Raw genomic sequence first — 23,787 nt, 5'->3', positions numbered from 1 at the left:
TACACAATTCTGAGCCTGCAGCCATGGATAAGTAGAACCCTGCATAGCCTGAAGAATGGCCGCCATGTCCTTCAACTTTGCAACTTCTTTAAAAATACTTTCCATTGCACAAGAAAACAAACATCACAATGGTTGTTAAAAAAAAATACACTGCTATCGATCTCTAGGAGTTGTCCCAATACTTTTGGCACAGAACAACAAGCACCTCCTTTCTACTCTGTAGTACCCGTATTAACCGCTTGCCGCCACGCTAACGCCGAAAGGCGTCATCGCGGCGGCTCTCCCAGGTCACACTAACGCCAATAGGCGTCATCTCGCGAGACGCGAGATTTCCTGTGAACGCGCGCACACAGGCGCGCGCGCTCACAGGAACGGAAGGTAAGCGAGTGGATCTCCAGCATGCCAGCGGAGATCGTTCGCTGGCAGGCTGGAGATCCGGATTTTTTAACCCCTAACAGGTATATTAGACGCTGTTTTCATAACAGCGTCTAATATATCTCCTACCTGGTCCTCTGGTGGTCCCTTTTGTTAGGATCGACCACCAGAGGACTCAGGTAGGTCAGTACAGTCGCACCAAACACCACACTACACTACACCCCCCCCCCCCCCCCCCCGTCACTTATTAACCCCTTATAAACCCCTGATCACCCCATATAAACTCCCTGATCACCCCCCTGTCATTGATCACCGCCCTGTCATTGATCACCCCCCTGTCAGGCTCCGTTCAGACGTCCGCATGATTTTTACGGATCCACGGATACATGGATCGGATCCGCAAAAAGCATACGGACGTCTGAATGGAGCCTTACAGGGGGGTGATCAATGACAGGCGGGTGATCACCCATATACACTCCCTGATCACCCCCTGTCATTGATCACCCCCCTGTCATTGATCACTCCCCTGTAAGGCTCCATTCAGACGTCCGCATGATTTTTACGGATCCATGGATACATGGATCGGATCCGCAAAACACATGCGGACGTCTGAATGGAGCCTTACAGGGGGTGATCAATGACAGGCGGGTGATCACCCATATACACTCCCTGATCACCCCCCTGTCATTGATAACCCCCCTGTAAGGCTCCATTCAGACGTCTGCATGCGTTTTGTGGATCCGATCCATGTATCCATGGATCCGTAAAAAATCATGCGGATGTCTGAATGGAGCCTTACAGGGGGGGTGATCACCCTGATCACCCCCTGTCATTGATAACCCCCCTGTAAGGCTCCATTCAGACGTCAGCATGCGTTTTGTGGATCCGATCCATGTATCCATGGACCTGTAAAAAATCATGCGGATGTCTGAATGGAGCCTTACAGGGGGGGTGATCAGTGACAGGGGGGTGATTACCCTGATCACCCCCTGTCATTGATAACCCCCCTGTAAGGCTCCATTCAGACGTCCGCATGCGTTTTGTGGATCCGATCCATGTATCCATGGATCCGTAAAAAATCATGCGGATGTCTGAATGGAGCCTTACAGGGGGGGTGATCACCCTGATTACCCTGATCACCCCCTGTCATTGATAACCCCCCTGTAAGGCTCCATTCAGACGTCCGCATGCGTTTTGTGGATCCGATCCATGTATCCATGGATCCGTAAAAAATCATGCGGATGTCTGAATGGAGCCTTACAGGGGGGGTGATCACCCTGATTACCCTGATCACCCCCTGTCATTGATAACCCCCCTGTAAGGCTCCATTCAGACGTCCGCATGCGTTTTGTGGATCCGATACATGTATCCATGGATCCGTAAAAAATCATGCGGATGTCTGAATGGAGCCTTACAGGGGGGGTGATCAGTGACAGGGGGGTGATCACCCTGATCACCCCCTGTCATTGATAACCCCCCTGTAAGGCTCCATTCAGACGTCCGCATGCGTTCTGTGGATCCGATACATGTATCCATGGATCCGTAAAAAATCATGCGGATGTCTGAATGGAGCCTTACAGGGGGGGTGATCAGTGACAGGGGGGTGATCACCCTGATTACCCTGATCACCCCCTGTCATTGATAACCCCCCTGTAAGGCTCCATTCAGACGTCCGCATGCGTTCTGTGGATCCGATACATGTATCCATGGATCCGTAAAAAATCATGCGGATGTCTGAATGGAGCCTTACAGGGGGGGTGATCAATGACAGGGGGGTGATCAGGGAGTCTATATGGGTGATCACCCCCCTGTCATTGATCACCCCCCTGTCATTGATCCCCCCCCCCCCCCCCCTGGTAAGGCTCCATTCAGACATTTTTTTTGGCACAAGTTAGCGGAAATTTTTTGTTTGTTTTTGTTTTTTCTTACTAAGTCTCATATTCCACTAACTTGTGTCAAAAAATAAAATCTCACATGGACTCGCCATACCCCTCACGGAATCCAAATGCGTAAACATTTTTAGACATTTATATTCCAGACTTCTTCTCACGCTTTAGGGCCCCTAAAAAGCCAGGGCAGTATAAATACCCCACATGTGACCCCATTTCGGAAAGAAGACACCCCAAGGTATTCCGTAAGGGGCATATTGAGTCCATGAAAGATTGAAATTTTTGTCCTAAGTTAGCGGAAAGTGAGACTTTGTGAGAAAAAAAACAAAAAAAAGGGGTCACATGTGGGGTATTTATACTGCCCTGGCTTTTTAGGGGCCCGAAAGTGTGAGAAGAAGTCTGGGATCCAAATGTCTAAAAATGCCCTCCTAAAAGGAATTTGGGCCCCTTTGCGCATCTAGGCTGCAAAAAAGTGTCACACACGTGGTATCGCCGTACTCAGGAGAAGTTGGGGAATGTGTTTTGGGGTGTCATTTTACATATACCCATGCTGGGTGAGAAAAATATCTTGGTCAAATGCCAACTTTGTATAAAAAAATGGGAAAAGTTGTCTTTTGCCAAGATATTTCTCTCACCCAGCATGGGTATATGTAAAATGACACCCCAAAACACATTGCCCAACTTCTCCTGAGTACGGCGATACCAGATGTGTGACACTTTTTTGCAGCCAAGGTGGGCAAAGGGGCACATATTCCAAAGTGCACCTTTCGGATTTCACCGGCCATTTTTTACACATTTTGATTGCAAGGTACTTCTTACACATTTGGGCCCCTAAATTGCCAGGGCAGTATAACTACGCCACAAGTGACCCCATTTTGGAAAGAAGACACCCCAAGGTATTCCGTGAGGGGCACGGCGAGTTCCTAGAATTTTTTATTTTTTGTCACAAGTTAGCGGAAAATGATGATTTTTTTTTCTTTCTCTTTTTTCCTTACAAAGTCTCGTATTCCACTAACTTGCGACAAAAAATAAAAAATTCTAGGAACTCGCCATGCCCCTCACGGAATACCTTGGGGTGTCTTCTTTCCAAAATGGGGTCACTTGTGGGGTAGTTATACTGCCCTGGCAATTTAGGGGCCCAAATGTGTGAGAAGTACTTTGCAATCAAAATCTGTAAAAAAAATTACCGGTGAAATCCGAAAGGTGCACTTTGGAATATGTGCCCCTTTGCCCACCTTGGCATCAAAAAAGTGTCACACATCTGGTATCGCCGTACTCAGGAGAAGTTGGGGAATTTGTTTTGGGGTGTCATTTTACATATACCCATGCTGGGTGAGAGAAATATCTTGGCAAAAGACAACTTTTCCCATTTTTTTATACAAAGTTGGCATTTGACCAAGATATTTTTCTCACCCAGCATGGGTATATGTAAAATGACACCCCAAAACACATTCCCCAACTTCTCCTGAGTACGGCGATACCAGATGTGTCACACTTTTTTGCTGCCAAGGTGGGCAAAGGGGCACATATTCCAAAGTGCACCTTCGGATTTTGCAGGGCATTTTTTTACACATTTTGATTGCAAAGTTCTTCTCACACATTTGGGCCCCTAAATTGCCAGGGCAGTATAACTACGCCACAAGTGACCCCATTTTGGAAAGAAGACACCCCAAGGTATTCCGTGAGGGGCATGGCAAGTTTTTAGAATTTTTTATTTTTTGTCGCAAGTTAGTGGAATATGAGACTTTGTAAGAAAAAATAAAAAAAATAAAATCATCATCATTTTCCGCTAACTTGTGACAAAAAATAAAAAGTTCTATGAACTCACTATGCCCATCAGCGAATACCTTAGGGTGTCTACTTTCCGAAATGGGGTCATTTGTGGGGTTTTTCTACTGTTTGGGCATTGTAGAACCTCAGGAATCATGACAGGTGCTCAGAAAGTCGGAGCTGTTTCAAAAAGCGGAAATTCACATTTTTGTACCATAGTTTGTAAATGCTATAACTTTTACCCAAACCATTTTTTTTTTTTGCCCAAACATTTTTTTTTTTATCAAAGACATGTAGAACAATAAATTTGGCGAAAAATGTATATATGGATGTCGTTTTTTTTGCAAAATTTTACAGCTGAAAGTGAAAAATGTCATTTTTTTGCAAAAAAATCGTTAAATTTCGATTAATAACAAAAAAAGTAAAAATGTCAGCGGCAATGAAATACCACCAAATGAAAGCTCTATTAGTGAGAAGAAAAGGAGGTAAAATTCATTTGGGTGGTAAGTTGCATGACCGAGCAATAAACCGCTAAAGTTGTGGAGTGCCGATTTGTAAAAAAGGGCCTGGTCACTAGGGGGGGATAAACCTGTGGTCCTTAAGTGGTTAATTATGCCAAACAAGTCTACAATTCAGTGTAACAGCCACAGATATACAAACTTTAAGCAGAATCATCAACTATAGGACAATTTCACAGCTAAACTGCCACTAATGTTCACACAATTATTCCTGTATCAGACTGGTCACTGAGCTATAACATAACCGAACACTCAACTGATATCCAGCACAAAACTTATCAAAACAAAATCAAACTGTACATAGGTTACAAAAAGACAAGACAACTATTCTGGACAAAACTGACATTTGAGGCAAAAACAATCAAATCGCTTTCCATAGACACCAAAACTAAATAAATTCCTTGTTAAAACCTGCAGCACCAACTCGCCAAGATGTCTGCCAATGCCACATGTTCTTCACACCACACAACGGAAATTAAAGATGGCCGACAAAAGCGCATGGCTTGACACACGCAAAGGAAAATAAAATGGCCGACAAACCACATGGCCTTCACAAAAAAAATCAAGATAGTGTCTACAAAATCCAGCAAAACAAAATCCAAATTATACCCTGTACTGCTCAGCACACTATCGCATCATACAACCACTGTACAATCAACACAACGGAAAAGCACTTACCTTATCCTCACACCCCCTGACGCAGCAGATAACAACCACATACACCAAAAGGTTCTTTCAGTTGATTTTTTTTCCTGATATTAGCAGATTGGAATACACAGATTTCAGTTCACAAAGAGCAAAACTTTCTCAAAAATGAGAGTAATAAAATTTCCACAACATGATTCATGCCATATCACCAACTCAATCCTTAGTACAACCTACCGGGGAGACTATGGACCCACAGGATCAATCCATCTTATCACAGATGGGCCCAGACCCTGTGGATCCACTAGATTAAACTGCCCTATCCACGACTGGTCCTGTTTCTTTTTTATCCCTACTGCCGATACTGACCCCACTTCGATATATCCAGTATTGAAGATCCCAAACACAGTAACAATCACCAACTACTTCGACCCTTTGGGCCCAAGATAAACAAAAATAAAAAATGTGGAAAAGGATTTAGGGGGGCAAAAATAAAAACAAAAAAAGATATAGATGGCCCCGTCCGAACCCTCAAGGTAATCCAAATATTCAATTTATCCTCCCATAAATTTACTTTGGAAAAGTCCGCTCTTCTATCAAACAACTTATCCTTTTGCCCCTCCACTACAACTAGCGTTTTTTAAATCTGTTTTTGGATCTCAATAATTTTACCAGAAAGCCGACTTTAACCGGTACAGGACCGCCGTACGCAGGATTGCGTCCTGCCGGCGGCCCTGCTCTTCTGGGTGGACGCATATACGCGTCCTCCCGCGATACCCGAGATTTCCTGTGAACGCGCGCACGCAGGAACGGAAGGTAAGAGAGTGGATAACAGCGTCTAATATACCTGCTAACCTGGTCCTCTGGTGGTCCCTTTTGTTTGGATCGACCACCAGAGGACAGGGGTAGATGTGTAAAGTAGCACCAAACACTACACTACACTACACCCCCCCTTGTCACTTATTAACCCCTTATGAACCCATGATCACCCCATATAGACTCCCTGATCACCCCCCTGTAAGGCTCCATTCAGATGTCCGTATGATTTTTACGGATCCACGAATACATGGATCAGATCCGCAAAACGCATACGGACGTCTGAATGCAGCCTTACAGGGGGGGTGATCAATGACAGGGGGTGATCACCTCATATACACTCCCTGATCACCCCCTGTCATTGATCACCCCCCTGTAAGGCTGCATTCAGACGTCCATATGATTTTTACGGATCCACGGATACATGGATCAGATCCGTAAAATGCATACGGACGTCTGAATGCAGCCTTACAGGGGGGTGATCAATGACAGGGGGTGATCAGGGAGTGTATATGAGGTGATCACCCCCCTGTAAGGCTGCAATCAGACGTCCGTATGCATTTTGCGGATCTGATCCATGTATCCGTGGATCCGTAAAAATCATACGGACGTCTAAATGCAGCCTTACAGGGGGGTGATCAATGACAGGGGGTGATCACCTCATATACACTCCCTGATCACCCCCTGTCATTGATCACCCCCCTGTAAGGCTGCATTCAGACGTCCATATGATTTTTACGGATCCACGGATACATGGATCAGATCCGTAAAATGCATACGGACGTCTGAATGCTGCCTTACAGGGGGGTGATCAATGACAGGGGGGTGATCAATGACAGGGGGTGATCAGGGAGTGTATATGAGGTGATCACCCCCCTATCATTGATCACCCCCCTGTAAGGCTGCAATCAGACGTCCGTATGCATTTTGCGGATCTGATCCATGTATCCGTGGATCCGTAAAAATCATACGGACGTCTAAATGCAGCCTTACAGGGGGGTGATCACCCCATATAGACTCCCTGATCACCCCCCTGTCATTAATCACCCTCTGTAAGGCTCCATTCAGACATTTTTTTTGGCCCAAGTTAGCGGAAATTTTTATTTTTTTTGTTTTTGTTTTTTCTTACTAAGTCTCATATTCCTCTAACTTGTGTTCTTTCCAAAATGGGGTCACATGTGGGGTATTTATACTGCCCTAGCTTTTTAGGGGCCCGAAAGCGTGAGAAGAAGTCTGGGATCCAAATGTCTAATAATGCCCTCCTAAAAGGAATTTGGGCCGCTTTGCGCATCTAAGCTGCAAAAAAGTGTCACACATCTGGTATCGCCGTACTCAGGAGAAGTTGGGCAATGTGTTTTGGGGTGTCATTTTACATATACCCATGCTGGGTGAGATAAATATCTTAATACAAAGTCAAATGCCAACTTTGTATTAAAAAAATGGGAAAAGTTGTCTTTTGCCAAGATATTTCTCTCACCCAGCATGGGTATATGTAAAATGACACCCCAAAACACATTCCCCAACTTCTCCTGAGTACGGCGATACCAGATGTGTGACACTTTTTTGCCGCCTAGGTGGGCAAAGGGGCACACATTCCAAAGAGCACCTTTAGGATTTCACAGGTCATTTTTTACACATTTTGATTTCAAACTACTTACCACACATCAGGGCCCCTAGAATGCCAGGGCAGTATAACTACCCCACAAGTGACCCCATTTTGGAAAGAAGACACCCCAAGGTATTCCGTGAGGGGCATGGCGAGTTCCTAGAATTTTTTATTTTCTGTCACAAGTTAGCGGAAAATGTAAGAAAAAATAAATTGATGATTTTTTTTAAGTCTCATATTCTGAACTCTTCTCTGAACTCTCTCCAAAGTATCAATATCCTTCTGGAGATATGGTCTCCAGCACTGAGCACAATACTCCAAATGAGGTCTCACTAGTGCTCTGTAGAGCGGCATGAGCACCTCCCTCTTTCTACTGGTAATGCCTCTCCATATACACCCAAGCATTCTGCTAGCTTTTCCTGCTGCTCTATGACATTGTCTGCCTACCTTTTCAAGTCTTTTGAAATAATGACCCCTAAATTCCTTTCCTCAGATACTGAGGTTAGGACTGTATCACTGATTTTATATTCTTCTCTTGGGTTTGTACACCCCAGGTGCTAGATGTTTGTGCTGCACCACGATAAGTTCGTCTCCCACCTTTTCCAGGTATTTTACTGGATAATCTTTTCCGATTAGAGACCATCTGGCCTGTGGGTCACAAAATATCATATATTTATTGGAATGCCCATGCGGGTTACAGTATATAGGCCCCACGTCACAAACCCTTAGAAATAAGAGTAATAAACATAGGTCCAATATGCGGAAAAAAATTATTGCAACACAGTGTCTCCCGCCACGCTGCTGACTGCCACAATACTAGCCAAACCCTGAAAAGACGTGAAATGTTTTGGATCTTCAAGCTAAATTGCTTGAATCCAAACGGCCTAAATAAAGCCTTTGAAATAAATCTATGACAATCACGAAACACCAATCATGTGACCATTAGAGACAACTTTTGAAACAAGTATTCGAAATACCCCAAATGGTGTCTTTTTTACAGTATCTGACATAACACATGGGTGGTTCCGTTTTGTATGCCATGGAATAGATTTCGGGCCCCATAGACAGAAACATCCATTTTTACTGTATATCCTTTAAATAAATATATATATATATATATATATATATATATATATATATATATATATATATATATATATATATATATACATATACACACACACACACACACACACACACACACACCGGATTCCAAAAAAGTTGGGACACTAAACAAATTGTGAATACAAACTGAATGCAATGATGTGGAGATGGCAAATGTCAATATTTTATTTGTAATAGAACGTAGATGACAGATCAAACGTTTAATCTGAGTAAATGTATAATTTTAAAGGAAAAATACGTTGATTTAAATTTTCACGGTGTCAACAAATCCCCAAAAAGTTGGGACAAGTAGCAATAAATGGCTGGAAAAAAGTACATTTTAGCATAACGAAGAGCTGGAAGACCAATTAACACTAATTGGGTCAATTGGCAACATGATTAGGTATAAAAAGAGCTTCTCAGAGTGGCAGTGTCTCTCAGAAGCCAAGATGGGTAGAGGATCACCAATTCCCACAATGTTGCGCAGAAAGATAGTGGAGCAATATCAGAAAGGTGTTACCCAGCGAAAAATTGCAAAGACTTTGCATCTATCATCATCAACTGTGCATAACATCATCCGAAGATTCAGAGAATCTGGAACAATCTCTGTGCGTAAGGGTCAAGGCCGTAAAACCATACTGGATGCCCATGATCTCCGGGCCCTTAAACGACACTGCACCACAAACAGGAATGCTACTGTCAAGGAAATCACAGAATGGGCTCAGGAATACTTCCAGAAACCATTGTCAGTGAACACAATCCACCGTGTCATCCGCCGTTGCCAGCTGTAACTCTACAGTGCAAAGAAGAAGCCATCTCTAAGCAAGATCCACAAGCTCAGGCGTTTTCACTGGGCCAGGGATCATTGAAAATGGAGTGTGGCAAAATGGAAGACTGTTCTGTGGTCAGACGAGTCACGATTCTTTTTGGAAATCTGGGACGCCATGTCATCCGCACCAAAGAGGACAAGGACAACCCAAGTTGTTATCAACGCTCAGTTCAGAAGCCTGCATCTCTGATGGTATGGGGTTGCATGAGTGCGTGTGGCATGGGCAGCTTGCATGTCTGGAAAGGCACCATCAATGCAGAAAAATATATTCAGGTTCTAGAACAACATATGCTCCCATCCAGACGTCATCTCTTTCAGGGAAGACCCTGCATTTTTCAACAAGATAATGCCAGACCACATTCTGCATCAATCACAACATCATGGCTGCGTAGGAGAAGGATCCGGGTACTGAAATGGCCAGTCTGCAGTCCAGATCTTTCACCTATAGAGAACATTTGGTGCATCATAAAGAGGAAGGTGCAACAAAGAAGGCCCAAGACGATTGAACAGTTAGAGGCCTGTATTAGACAAGAATGGGAGAGCATTCCTATTTCTAAACTTGAGAAACTGGTCTCCTCGGTCCCCAGACGTCTGTTGCGTGTTGTAAGAAGAAGGGGAGATGCCACACCGTGGTGAAAATGGCCTTGTCACAACTTTTTGGGGATTTGTTGACACCATGAAATTCTGATTAAACATATTTTTCCCTTTTAAAATGGTACATTTTCTCAGTTTAAACTTTTGTTCCGTGATTTATGTTCAATTCTGAATAAAATATTAGAAGTTGGCACCTCCACATCATTGCATTCAGTTTTTATTCACGATTTGTATAGTGTCCCAACTTTTTTGGAATCCGGTTTGTGTATATATAATCAAACAAATAAAGTAGCAGCACACCACTATATGTGCTAAGACTGAGTGAACAGGTGAATGTGTGAACAGGGTCAAATACATGACACCAAATAATTACTGCAAAGCAGTGAAGAAGCTCTTAGTGCATATTATTGATCAAAAATATGTCGAGCCCACCTACCAGACGACAAGGTAGCTTCTTATCAGGTGGGACCTACTCTTACACGGAGGGTCCAGCTCCATTGTTACTCTGATTAACCGCCTCCCGACCGCCTAACGCAGGGATGCGTCCTGCGGGTGGGCGGTTTGTTCCTCCTTGACGCATCGCGCGTTCTCGCGAGACGCGAGTTTACGAGAATAGCCGGCCCGCACATGTGGGCCGAGCAAAGTTGCAGGAGAAGTTCGACACCAGCCTGCCAGCCAATGATCACCGCTGGCAGGTTGGTGACTTTTTAAAAAAAAAAATCGAATCACAAGCCATTTAACACATTATATTTATAAATATAATGTGTTAAATGGCTTCTGTGCTCTCTGCTGGTTCCTTTTCGTCGGTTGGTCCCAGCAGAGAGCACAGATCACTGTGAGTACACCAAGCACAACACATTTAGCCCCAGATCACCCCCCCCCCCAATCACCCCAATTAACCCCTTGATCACCCCTGTCAATCACTAGTGAAAGGGAAAAAAGTGATCAGTGTATACTGTCACATTTTTTTCACCAGTATTGACTGTTTAGGATAGTTTAGGCCCCGCAGTCACTGATTCGCTGTAAGTGATCAGAACTGATCACAGTCAGATCTATAATAGTATTAGTGTCACCTTAGATCGCCCTCCACCCAAAACGCAGTGTTTGCCCACACGTGCGTTCACCCACACCCACCCCGCCGCAGTGACAAAGTTATTTTTATTTTTTTATCACTGCAAAATCACTACACAAGCGCTGCGGCGATAAATCAGTTTTGATATTTTTTATCAATCGCAGCAGCTTCCTGTACTTTGCTAGCCTCCCATTTGTAAGACAGGCTTGCTTTTTTTCTTGGGTAGTCTCAGGGAATACCCCCTAAATTTAGTTGACCAAATGGCAAGTAAGGGGTATTCTTCTGAAGAGGCCTACAGGCTTCTGACCCAGTCGGATGAGGAATGGGAACCCTCATCTGACGAATCCAGCGGGTCAGAATACGAACCTGTAGAAAGCAGTGGCAGTCTGACCCAAAGTTCGGACGATGATGTTGAGGTCCCTGATACACCAGGCGTACCCGGCCCTGTGTTGCTAGACCACAGGTTGCGCAGGATCCGCTTTAAGGGCAGCAGAGTGGGGCTGGCGCTGTCGGGTTACGCGGTGAGGCATACACCAGCAGCGCAGCCCATCCTGGACCTAGTACCAGCACTGCCGTAGAACATGGTGAAGTGGCGAGCACCAGAAGGGCAGTTGAAGCTGGTACGGTGGCACGTGCAGTAGTTCCCCCATCGCAGCCACCCCACAGACAGGCCCGTAGAGCCCCTAGAGTCCCTGAGGTGCTGGCAAACCCTGATTGGCAGCCCCCATCTTCAGCCGCACCAGTAGTTCCCCCTTTTACCTCCCAGGCTGGAGTTCGGGTTGAGACAGCTCAGATCGGATCGGCTCTGTTTTTTTTTTGAGCTGTTCTTCACTGTGGAGCTGTTGGACTTAGTCGTGGCAGAAACAAACCGTTATGCCACTCAATTTATAGCCGCCAACTTGGGAAGCTTTTATGCCCAGTCTTTCCGATGGAAACCCGTCCAAGTTTCCGAATTTAAAACTTTTCTGGGCCTTCTCCTCAACATGGGCCTGACAAAAAAACATGAATTGCGGTCATATTGGTCCACGAACCCAATTCATCACATGCCCATGTTCTCTGCTGCTATGTCCAGGACATGATTTGAGACCATCCTGCGTTTCCTGCACTTTAGTGATAATAGCACCTCTCGTCCCAGAGGCCACTTTAACACCAGATTTGTATACCCCTGAGCAAAACATCTGCATCGATTTTGAAAATAGCGTCTGATATAACTGCTACCTGCTCCTCTGGTGGCCCCTTTTGCTTGGATCGACCACCAGTGGACACAGGCAGCTCTGTAAGTAGCACCAAATCACCACACTACACATTAGATATTACCCTGTCATTTATTAACCCCTTATTTAGCACCTGATCACCCTTATTAGACTCCCTGATCACCCCCTTATCCACCCCCCTGTCATTGATCACCCCCCCTGTAAGGGTCCCTCATCCCTGCTAGGTAGTTTAGCGCCCAGCCCACCGCACCGCAGTCGCTGATTAGAGTCATCGCTGTTGCTAATCAGCACTAGTACTATATAGGATCTGTAAGTGATCAATACTGATCGCAATCAGATCTATATCAGTACATTAGGGTCACCTTAGGTTCTACAAAAAACGCAGTGTTCGTCCGATCAGGCCTGATCTTGTGCGCACACTTGCGTTCAGTCCGCCCCAGCGCAGTGACAGGATTATTTTTTCTGATCACTGCAAAAACACCGTAAAATCGCTGCGCCGCTATAAAAGATAACTTTTGAGCTTTTTGGATCTTTATTAGCGATCGCAGCTTTACTTCGCAAGCACTCCTTTTTGCTAGGTAGGTTTGCTCTTTTTCCCGGGTAGTCTCAGAGGAATACCCCCTAAATTTAGTGAACCTAAAATGTCAAACAAGGGGTATTCCGCTGAAGAGGCCTACAGGATTCTGGCCGTGATGGCTGAAAGCGATGGGGACGCCTCATCCGCTGAATCCAGTGGTTCAGAATATGAACCTGTAGACAGCAGTGGCACTAACCGCTAGCGAAGATGACAAGGTAGAGGTCCCTGCTACGGTCAGGCGTACCCGATCCCATGTCAGTGTAATGCATACCCCGCATGATGATCCTCATTTGCAGCAGAGTGGTGCTAGCGCTGATCTTGTTTATGGTGCGGCATACACCAGCAGCGCAGCACACCCTGGACCTTCTACCAGCACTGCCGTATTCCCTGGTGAAGTGGCGAGCACCAGAAGGGCAGTTCCAGCTGGTACGGTGGCACGTGCAATAACTCCCCTGTCGCAGCCACCGCGTTCACAGGCCCGTAGAACCCTTAGTCTCCCAGAGGTGCTGGCAAATCCTAATTGGCAATCCCCTGCTTCCGCCGCACCCGTATTGCCCCCTTTCACCGCCCAGTCTGGAGTTCGCGTGGAGACGGCTCATTTAGGATCGGCCCTTCAGTTTTTTGAGCTGTTCTTCACCGCGGATCTCTATGACCTAGTTGTGGCAGAAACCAACAGCTACGCCACACAGTTTATTACCGCCAATCCGGAAAGCTTCTATGCCCAGCCTTTCCGGTGGAAACCAGTCACAGTTTCCGAGTTTACATTTTTTTTGGGCCTTCTCCTCGGCATGGATCTAACTAAAAAAAATGTATTGCGGTCATATTGGTCTAAAGACCCAATACATTACATGCCCATGTTCTCTGCTGCAATGTCTAGGGCGCGTTTTGAGGCCATTATGTGCTTTATGCATTTCGCTGACAATAGCACCTGTCATCCAAGAGGCCACCCTGCTTATGACCGGCTCCATAATATTCGGCCCCTCATAGACCATTTGTCATCCAGATTTGCAGATGCGTATACCCCTAATCAAAACATCTTCATAGACGAATCCCTAGTACATTTTACTGGGTGCCTTGGCATAAAACAGTACATCCCCAGCAAGCGCGCCCGGTATGGGGTCAAACTGTATAAGCTCTGTGAAAGGGCCACAGGCTATACATATCGTTTTAGGGTCTATGAGGGAAAAGACTCAAAACTGGAGCCGGTCGGATGTCCTGACTACCAGCGGAGCAGTGGCAAGATTGTCTGTGACTTGGTGTCACCCTTACTCCACAAGGGGTACCATTTATACGTGGACAATTTTTACTCAAGCGTGGCCCTCTTTCGGAACTTACATCTAGTCGGAATTCAATGCTGTGGCACCGCGCAACCTAGTCGCCGGGGCTTCCCCCAACGGCTCGTTAGTACCCGACTTGCACGGGGGGAGAGGCCTGCCTTGTGTGACCAAGAACTGCTCGCGGTGCAGTGGAGGGACAAGAGGGACGTTTACCTTCTGTTCACCATTCGCGCAGACACGGCTGTACAAATTGAAAGGGCAACTGGAGTCATTGTGAAACCCCTCTCTGTCCACGACTATAACCTTCACATGGGAGGGGTGGACTTCAATGACCAGATGTTGGCTCCCTATTTAGTTTCCCTACGCACCAGATGCTGGTATAAGAAGGTGCCTGTATATTTGATCCAATTGGCGATGTATAATAGTTTTTTTCTCTACAGTAAGGGTGGGAGAACAGGATCCTTCCTAAAATTCCAGGAAGAGATCATTTCGGAAATCCTGTATCCAGGAGGGTCGGTGCCCCAAGGCCCTGATGTAGTGAGCCGGCTACATGGCAGACACTTCCCGTCTGTCTATCCTGGTACCCCAGCTCAACGTTCCCCAAGAAAAAGATGTCGTGTCTGTAGCAGGGGTGGACTAAGGCATGACACCACCTTTTTTTGTCCTGACTGTCCTGACCAGCCTGCCCTATGCATAGGGGAGTGTTTCCGCAAGTTCCACACTCAGGTACACTATTAGTGTAGGGATTGCGTCACACAGGACAGGCACACAGGAGTCTTAGGGCCCTTTCACTCAGAGCTGCCACAAACCTCTCCTTTCACCTGGGACAAAGTGCATAATGTACTTCGCCACATCTCTGGGCGCTTTGCACATTGTCCCATGGGGAAGGAGAGGTTTGTCTTATAAAGGTAAAAAAATAAAAATAAATCACCGGTAAGCAAAAAAGTTATTGTTCAGTTTCAAAAATTTATAAAAGTTAATGTTCTCTACTTTAGAGAACATTAACTTTTATAAACTTTTGAAACTGAACAATAACTTTTTTGCTTACCGGTGATTTTTTTTTTGTTAATAAATTTATTGCGTTGCGGCCTGTTTGCCAGGGCATACGAGCTAAGTGGGTATAGATGTTGGGCGGAGCTCCTATGTCCTGGCAGATGCCTTTCCCCTCCTTATTTTTTATTTTTTTGGCAGAGATTTTTTCATCCACATTGATCGATGCGAATGAAGAAATCTGTGCCGTCCATTTTTTCTTTCAGCCAACAGGCTGAACGGAAAAAAAAAATCTCATTACCTGTATGCTCAATATAAGGAGAATAGCAGAAACTCCTAATGCTGGCCATACATGTAATGACTGCGGAGACCCTCAAATGCCAGGGCAGTACAAACACCCCACAAATGACCCCATTTTGGAAAGAAGACACCCCAAGGTATTCGCTGAGGGGCATATTGAGTCCATGAAAGATTAAAATTTTTGTCCCAAGTTAGCGGAAAGGGAGACTTTGTGAAAGAAAAAAATATATATATATCAATTTCCGCTAACTAGTGCCAAAAAAAAAAAAGTTCTATGAACACGCCATGCCCCTCATTGAATACCTTGGGGTGTCTTCTTTCCAAAATGGGGTCACATGTGGGGTATTTATACTGCCCTGGCATTTTAGGGGCCCTAAAGTGTGCGAAGAAGTCTGGGATCCAAATGTCTAAAAATGCCCTCCTAAAAGGAATGTGGGCCCCTTTGCGCATCTAGGCTGCACAAAAGTGTCACACATGTGGTATCGCCGTACTCAGGAGAAGTTGGGGAATGTGTTTTGGGGTGTCATTTTCCATATACCTATGCTGGGTGAGATAAATATCTTGGTCAAATGTCAACTTTGTATAAAAAAAATGGGAAAAGTTGTCTTTTGCCGAGATATTTCTCTCACCCAGCATGGGTATATGTAAAAAGACACCCCAAAACACATTGCCCAACTTCTTCTGAGCACGGCGATACCACATGTGTGACACTTTTTTGCAGCCAAGGTGGGCAAATGGCCCACATTCCAAAGAGCACCTTTTGGATTTTTTACAGATTTTGATTTCAAACTACTTTGTACGCCATAGGGCCCCTAAAATTCCAGGGCAGTATAACTAGCCCACAAGTGACCCCATTTTGGAAAGAAGACACCCCCCAAGGTATTTCATGATGGGCATAGTGAGTTCATGGAAGTTTGTATTTTTTGTCACAAGTTAGTGGAATATGAGACTTTGTAAAAAAAAAAAAAATATATATATATATATATATATATATATATATATTTTCCGCTAACTTGTGACAAAAAATAAAAACTTCCATGATCTCACTATGCCCATCAGCGAATACTTACCCTGGGTTCAGACCTGAGCGTTTTACAGCGCGTTCCTACGCGCTGTAAAACGCACAACAGGCAAGAACCAATGATTCCCTATGGGAATGGTTCTCACCTGGGCGTTTTACAGCGCGTACGATCGCGCTGTAAAACGCCCGACGCTCAAACAAGTGCTTGAGCTTTTTTTTGGGCGTTTGTCGCGCGTTCCCGTTCCGTTCCCGGGAACGCGCGACAATGTGTGCACGGCTGTCTCTGTATGCGCGCTTGTAAACGCCCGTACAAGCGCGCATACAGAGCGCTCCTTTCGGAACGCTCAGGTCTGAACCCAGGGTTAGGGTGTCTGCTTTCCGAAATGGGGTCATTTGTAGAGTTTCTACTGTCTGGGCATTGTAGAACCTCAGGAAACGTGACAAGTGCTCAGAAAGTCAAAGTGCGTAAATGAATATTTTTGCACTATGGTTTGTAAACGCTATAACTTTTACCAAACCAATAAATATACACTTACTGCATTTTTTTTTATCAAAAACATGTAGAACAATAAATTTAGAGAAATTTATATATAAATGTGGTTTTTTTGAAAAATTTTACAACAGAAAGTGAAAAATGTCTTTTTTTTTTTTGAAAAAATTTCGATTAATAAAAAATGTCAGCAGCAATGAAATACCACCAAATGAAAGCTCTATTAGTGAGAAGAAAAGGAGGTAAAATTAATTTGGGTGGTAAGTTGTATGACCGAGCAATAAACCGTGAAAGTAGTGTAGTGCAGAATTGTAAAAAGTGGTCTGGTCTAAGTGGGTTTAAGCTAGGGGAGCTGAGGTGGTTTAACACACCAAGAGGTGGGGGATGGGCGGGGAGTGCTAAGTTCCAAAGAGGATGCCTGGTCGTCTATAATATACATATAAGCAAAAAACAGAACAGCACCTCCTGTGACAAATCGCAGGTGCAAGCTACCCGGCAATAATACAGCAAACAAATAAAGTAGCAGCACACCACTATATGCGCTAAGACTGAGTGAACAATATATAGTCATCTATTCATATTAATAATAATTTAAATTTCAATCAAATAACGTTTTACCATTTATACTACACTATGTTCGTAATAATTCATATTATTTATTTATGTTCCCAATAATTTATGATTTATTTATTCATTCATTACCATTTTTTAATACCAGGGATTTGTTATTTGTAACACATAAAAAAAAATAATAATATATATATATATATATATATATATATATATATATATATATATAGTGTATAGGGGCCCTTTGTAAAATCAGGCGTCTCTTCTGATTTATTTATTTTTATTGATTCATCTATAATTTATTTATACAAGTCTAATTTTAATCTATAGAATGTTGGTATTTCAAACCTTTTCTATTTTTTTCAAACATCCTCCAAGGGTACCCTGCTTTTTTAATAGCCCCCTGTATCCGCCTCCCCCGAGCACTGGTCTCTTCATGAGTATCGGCATTCGGATGTCGTGTCTTCAGGGAGCCGGCGGCGCCGCGTGGTCGCGCAGCGGGTTTCACTGACTCTTCGGCGTAATGTTTCCATGGAGCTGGCGGCTTCACGTGACCGCCCTGAGGTTAAGTGATCTGAGAAGCACGATCACATGACCTGCACTCCGGGCTAACGAGTCCCCCGAGTCATCAAAAGGATTTTAAACCATGCAAGGTACACAAAAACTATATGCAACCAGGGATATAGGACCCTAGTGTTCAGTAGGTCCCAACATATATTATTATTAATAAATGAATTTTGCTTCTAAGGGGTTTGTTTCCTTGGGGTACCTTTTGAACCCTAGAACTGCCTCCATACCCCCCTGCTGACCTTTTGTTTTAGGCGCCTTTTCGGTTATATGTGTGTATATATTAAGCTTCATGTGACTTTGTTAAGCTAAGCACTGTTTTCACCTGAAGAAGGGGAAGTGTTTCTGAAAATAATAAAGAAATGTTTACTGAAGACTTCTGCTACCTCTGACTGGTTGGTTCGTTCACGCCGAAGGATGGCTTTTTCATATGTATGTATATATCTGTGTGTGTGTGTGTGTGTGTATATAATATAATATAACATATATATATATATAATAAAAAGTCTACACACCCCTGTTAAAATGAGACAAAGATAAATCATTTCAGAACTTTTTCATCCTTTTAATGCGACCTATAAACTGTACAACTCAATTGAAAAACAAACTGAAATCTTTTAGGTAAGAAAAAATATAAAAATAAAATAATATGGTTGTATAACTGTGCACACCCTTAAACTAATACTTTGTTGAACCACCTTTTGATTTTATTATAGCACTCAGTCTTTTTGGGTATGGATCTATCAGCATGGCACATTTTGACTTGGCAAGATTTGCCCACTCTAATTTGCAAAAACACTCCAAATCTGTCAGATTGCAGTGGCATCTCCTGTGCACAGCCCTCCAAGGATCACCCCACAGATTTTCAATTGGATTCAGGTCTGGGCTCTGGCTGGGCCATTCCAAAACTTTAATCTTCTTCTGGTGAAGCCATTCCTTTTGTAGATTTAGATGTATTCTTTGGGTCGTTGTTATGCTGAAAGATAAAGGAATGGCTTCACCAGAAGAAGATTAAAGTTTTGGAATGGCCCAGCCAGAGCTCTCTTAATGTTCAGCTTTCTAGCAGAAGCCTGAAGATTTTGTGCCAGTATTGACTGTTATTTGGAACTGTTCATAATTCACTCTAGCTTAACTAGGGCCCCAGTTCCAGCTGAAGAAAAACTGCCCCAAAGCCTGATGCCGCCACGACCATGCTTCACTGTGGGTATGGTTTTCTTTTGGTGATGTGCAGTGTTGTTTTTGCGGCATACATATCTTTTGGAATTATGGCCAAAAAGTTAAACATTGGTTTCATCAGACCATAACACCTTTTCCCACATGCTTTTGGGAGACCTCAGATGTGTTTTTGCAAAATGTATCCTGGCTTGGATGTTTTTTTTGTAAGAAAAGGCTTTAGTTTTGCCATTCTACCCCAAAGGCCAGACTTATGAAGAACACGGGAGATTGTTGTCACATGTACCACACAGCCAGTACTTGCCAGATATTCCTGCAGCTCCTTCAATGTTTCTGTAGGCCTCTTTTGGATTGGAGGGACAATTTTGGAGGGACGTCCAGTTCTTGGTAATGTCACTGTTGTGCCATATTTTCTCCACTTGATGATGACTGTCTTCACTGTGTTCCATGGTATATCTAATGCCCTGGAAGTCTCCTGACTGATACCTTTTAACAATGAGATCCCTCTGATGCTTTGGAAGCTCTCTGTGGACCATGGCTTTTGCTGTGAGATGTGACTAAGAAAATTTCAGGAAAGACCAACTAGAGAAGCTGAACTTTATTTGGAGTTAATGAGAGACACTTAAATGATGGCAGGTGTATGCTGACTCCTATTTAACATGATTTTGAATGTGATTGCTTAATTCTGAACACAGTTACATCTACACACTTATGCAACCTCATAATTTTTTTTGTTTTTGTTTTTCTTCCCTCCATCTAATAGATTTCAGTTTGTTTTTCAATTGAGAGGTACAGTTTATAGGTCACATTAATGGTGGAAAAAGTTCTGAAATGATTAATATTTGTCTAATATTTTTTACATCACAGAAACCTGACATTTTAACAGATAGACTTTTTATATCCACTGTGTGTGTGTGTGTGTGTGTGTGTGTATGTATGTATGTGTGTGTGTGTATATATATATATATATATATATATATATATATATATATATATATATATATATATATATATATATACACATACACACATACATATACAATATATATATTAGAACCGCTCCATTGTTTTGGACCTATCCTCTGTATAGGCCAGTTAAAGACTTCATCTCCTCCACCAGAGCAGTGAACATGTTGATCATTATAAGCAGATATTTCTGCTAACTTGCTCTGTGTTTAATGTGTGGTCACCTAGGGAGTTAAAGGGGTTCTGCAGGACATACATATTGAGGACCTAAAATCAGGATAGATAATCAATATCTGATTATCGGGGGTCCGACACCTGTCAGCACCCCCTTCAATCATTTGTTTGAAGAGGAGTCTGTGCTCTATGTGAGCACTGCTTTCTGTTCATTACACTTGCCATCGTCTCAGAAGTCTCGGCAGTGCAGTGTATTGACAAATGCTTGCTCCATTCAGTTGAATGGAACAAGTACTGGTCCGTACACTACGCTGCCGCAACAAGGCAGTCGACGCATAGTGTAATGAAGAGGAAGCGGCGCTCGCATGAAACGCCATCCCCTCTTCAAACAGCTAACCCCCACCGATCAGATATTGATCACGTATCCTGACCATAGATCATCAATATGTATGGCCTGCACAACTGCTTTAATCTGTTACTGAATTTTGCTGAATATTTGTTCCAGGTGTGTGTTTGGAGACATTAAAGGGGACTTGTCACCATGAATGGCAGCATGTTATTGAGTGGAATAAGCAGAGCAAATTGTTTGATAGTTTTGTTGGAAAAGATAGTGAAGCTTGAAACTTTTTTGTTTTAATCTTTGCTCGGTCAGGGCTTAGGAGCCGTATAGGTGTGCCCACTTAGCGATTGACAGCCTTCCCTGTATGCTTAGTCTTGAAGTTAGTTGTCGGTCACTGAGTAGCACAAACCAGATGACTCTTAATCATAGAGATTCTGTTTTTCAGAATCTTTTCCTACTGAACTATATCCATCTACTCAGGTCCTTCTCCTCTTTAAAGTGGCGGTTGCATATTGCATTGCATTTTGCTAGTGATAGGTTCCTTTTAAAGTGGTTGTCCATTTCTTTACAAGTAGTGGCCTATCCTCACTTTAAAGGGGTTGTCTGGGTTCAGAACCCGGACATCCCTCCATTTTCACCTTGGCAGCCCCCCTGACAGGAGCATCTGAGCAGTTCATGCTCCGATGCTCTCCTTTGCCCTGCGCTAAATTGCACAGGGCAAAGGCATTTTTAGGAGTTCTGGTGACGTATCAGGGCTCTCCATGGGGCTGACAGGAACCCCCGGTGATGTCACTGGCACTGATGGGAGGGATTTAGCTCTGCCCTAGCCAGTAAAACGACTAGGGCAGAGCTAAAGCCCACCCCTCAGAGCCGGTGACGTCACCGAACACACTGCCGGGCGGAAGTTACCGCCCGGCAGTGTGTTATTGAAAACAAAAGAGCCGTGCCCTGTTCAGGGGGACTGCCGGGGTGAAAATAAGGGTATGTCCGGGTTCAGCTCTGAACCCGAACAACCCCTTTAAGGCCTCATGTACATGACCATATTTGGGGCACATGTCCGATCTATCGTTTTTGTGGAATGTCATCCACGTGCTGTGTCCACAACTGTATGTCCTTTCCAGAAGTTATTGAAAATGTCTTATTGTCCGTTTTGCAGACAAGAATGGGCATTTCTATAACATAATTGCAGCATGCACACAGCCAGTATATGTACTTTGCAGATCCATGGTTTAACCGCAAACTTCATACGCTTGTGTGCATGAGGCCTAGTATAAAAATTCTTTATTACACAGCTGAGTGGAATCCTACTTCTAGCACTACCAACCGTAAACGGACACTTCTAATATATTCTAAAATACTAGACCACAATGTATTGACCTATACATTCATAACACTGGTGGTTTTAGAACACATCTTCTGATAAATTGAATTACGTATTTTGTGTAGTTGTGTGTTATTTTTTTTGTTTTGTTTTTTGTATAACTTATATGAGCACTATAAAAGTTATATAGGTTAACGCAAAATTTTAAGATATTTACGTTTTCCAAAAATCCTCTTTATTGCAGGTTGAATGTCACCCTGACACTTGCACTCAGATGACTGCTACAGAACAATGGATATTTCTTTGTGCAGCTCATAAAACCCCAAAGGAGGTGACTAATAATGTTCCTATTTCTGTGCTTTAAAGCTAATGTAGTAAAAATAAATATATAATACATGTAAGGCTAGTTTCACACCTGCAGCTGCCTCTCCTCCACAATGTTCCAGAGCTCTCTGGCTTGGGCATTGGCTAAATCCGGCCGCTACCCGGTAAATGTGCCGGAAATCAGCCAGGTAAAAACCGCTGTACGCAGGGTTTTTTGTCCAGCCAATTCCTGCCACTTTGCCCAAACAGCCAGACACAGTTGTGAAACAAGCCTAAGTTAGATATTTTAATTCAACTATTTATAGTATTGATTTAATGGAGTTCTCTGGGACTGAACAATGAATGATCAGACTTCCAGTACCCCTGCCCATCCAGCTGTATGCAAAAACTTTGTGCTGGAAATGGGTATTGGAACCGTGTAGTGGCTGGGGCTGCTTACAGTGCTGCTCCCACTCAAATATATGCAATGGGTATTTTTGCTTGGTATTTTTGGTGTGTGGAAACCCTACCAAAAATCATATTTTTGTTTCTCTTTAAAAAAAAAAAAAAAAAAAGGCATTTTAACCCTTTAAATGCGCAGCCTACTTTTGTACTCAAAGGGCTGTTGCACAAGACCGTTGTTTTGCAGTCCACAAATGGAGTCATTTTTTTTTGGGCGGCCACAGAAAAAAATACATTTGTGTGTATAACCCCTAAAGGGGTTTTTGATGGCCTCTGGCAATCCATCTTAGTAATTTTCTAAGATGAGCTACCAAAGGCCAACTTCATACATTCCTGGAGGTCTCATTTAAAAGGGTTATCCTATCTCACCGCTTTAGAGCTGTGGCTGATCCACAGCTCTCTACATCTTCTGCCTCTGCTAGGTGCAGATGTCTTTAGTCAGACTGACTATACAGGCTAGCTTTGTTTTGATGACCTGTTATTTTTTCTTTTTTTGATTTCTGCAAGTCAAAAGCGACACTGTAACTTTATTTTTCCATTTGTTTTTACAGTGTTCAGAATGCTGTATTATAGTTTTGTTTTGCTACTTTAGAAAAATGTAAAATCTTTATTTAGAAAGAAAATTTTGTGCCGCAATAACTTTTTCTTTTCTACTGTAAGGATTTAAAAGTGAGGACAGCATAAAACTCGTGACCGATGCCCTTTAACCCCTTCAAGACCAAGCCAGTTTTTCCCTGACATGTTTAACTTTGTGCTAATAACTTTGGAACACTTTTACTTATCCAAGCCATTCTGAGATTTTTTTTCTTGTGACACATTTTACG

At 43.5% G+C, this 23,787-nt stretch overlaps 1 protein-coding gene across 2 annotated transcripts in view; it reads left to right on the top strand.

Annotated features, from left to right (window-relative positions):
* LOC122944463 (MOB-like protein phocein) overlaps window positions 1-23,787 on the top strand; it is a 216,513-nt gene that overhangs the window by 172,661 nt on the left and 20,065 nt on the right. For both annotated transcript variants that reach the window (XM_044302746.1, XM_044302747.1), the window contains exon 5: window positions 22,443-22,529. In XM_044302746.1, the coding sequence (XP_044158681.1) occupies window positions 22,443-22,529 (87 nt within the window). The remainder of the gene's footprint in view (window positions 1-22,442; window positions 22,530-23,787) is intronic.

The sequence above is a fragment of the Bufo gargarizans genome, chromosome 8 (genome assembly GCF_014858855.1).
Source record: "Bufo gargarizans isolate SCDJY-AF-19 chromosome 8, ASM1485885v1, whole genome shotgun sequence".
Lineage (NCBI taxonomy): Eukaryota > Metazoa > Chordata > Amphibia > Anura > Bufonidae > Bufo > Bufo gargarizans.
This window is presented reverse-complemented; position numbering and strand designations above follow the sequence as displayed.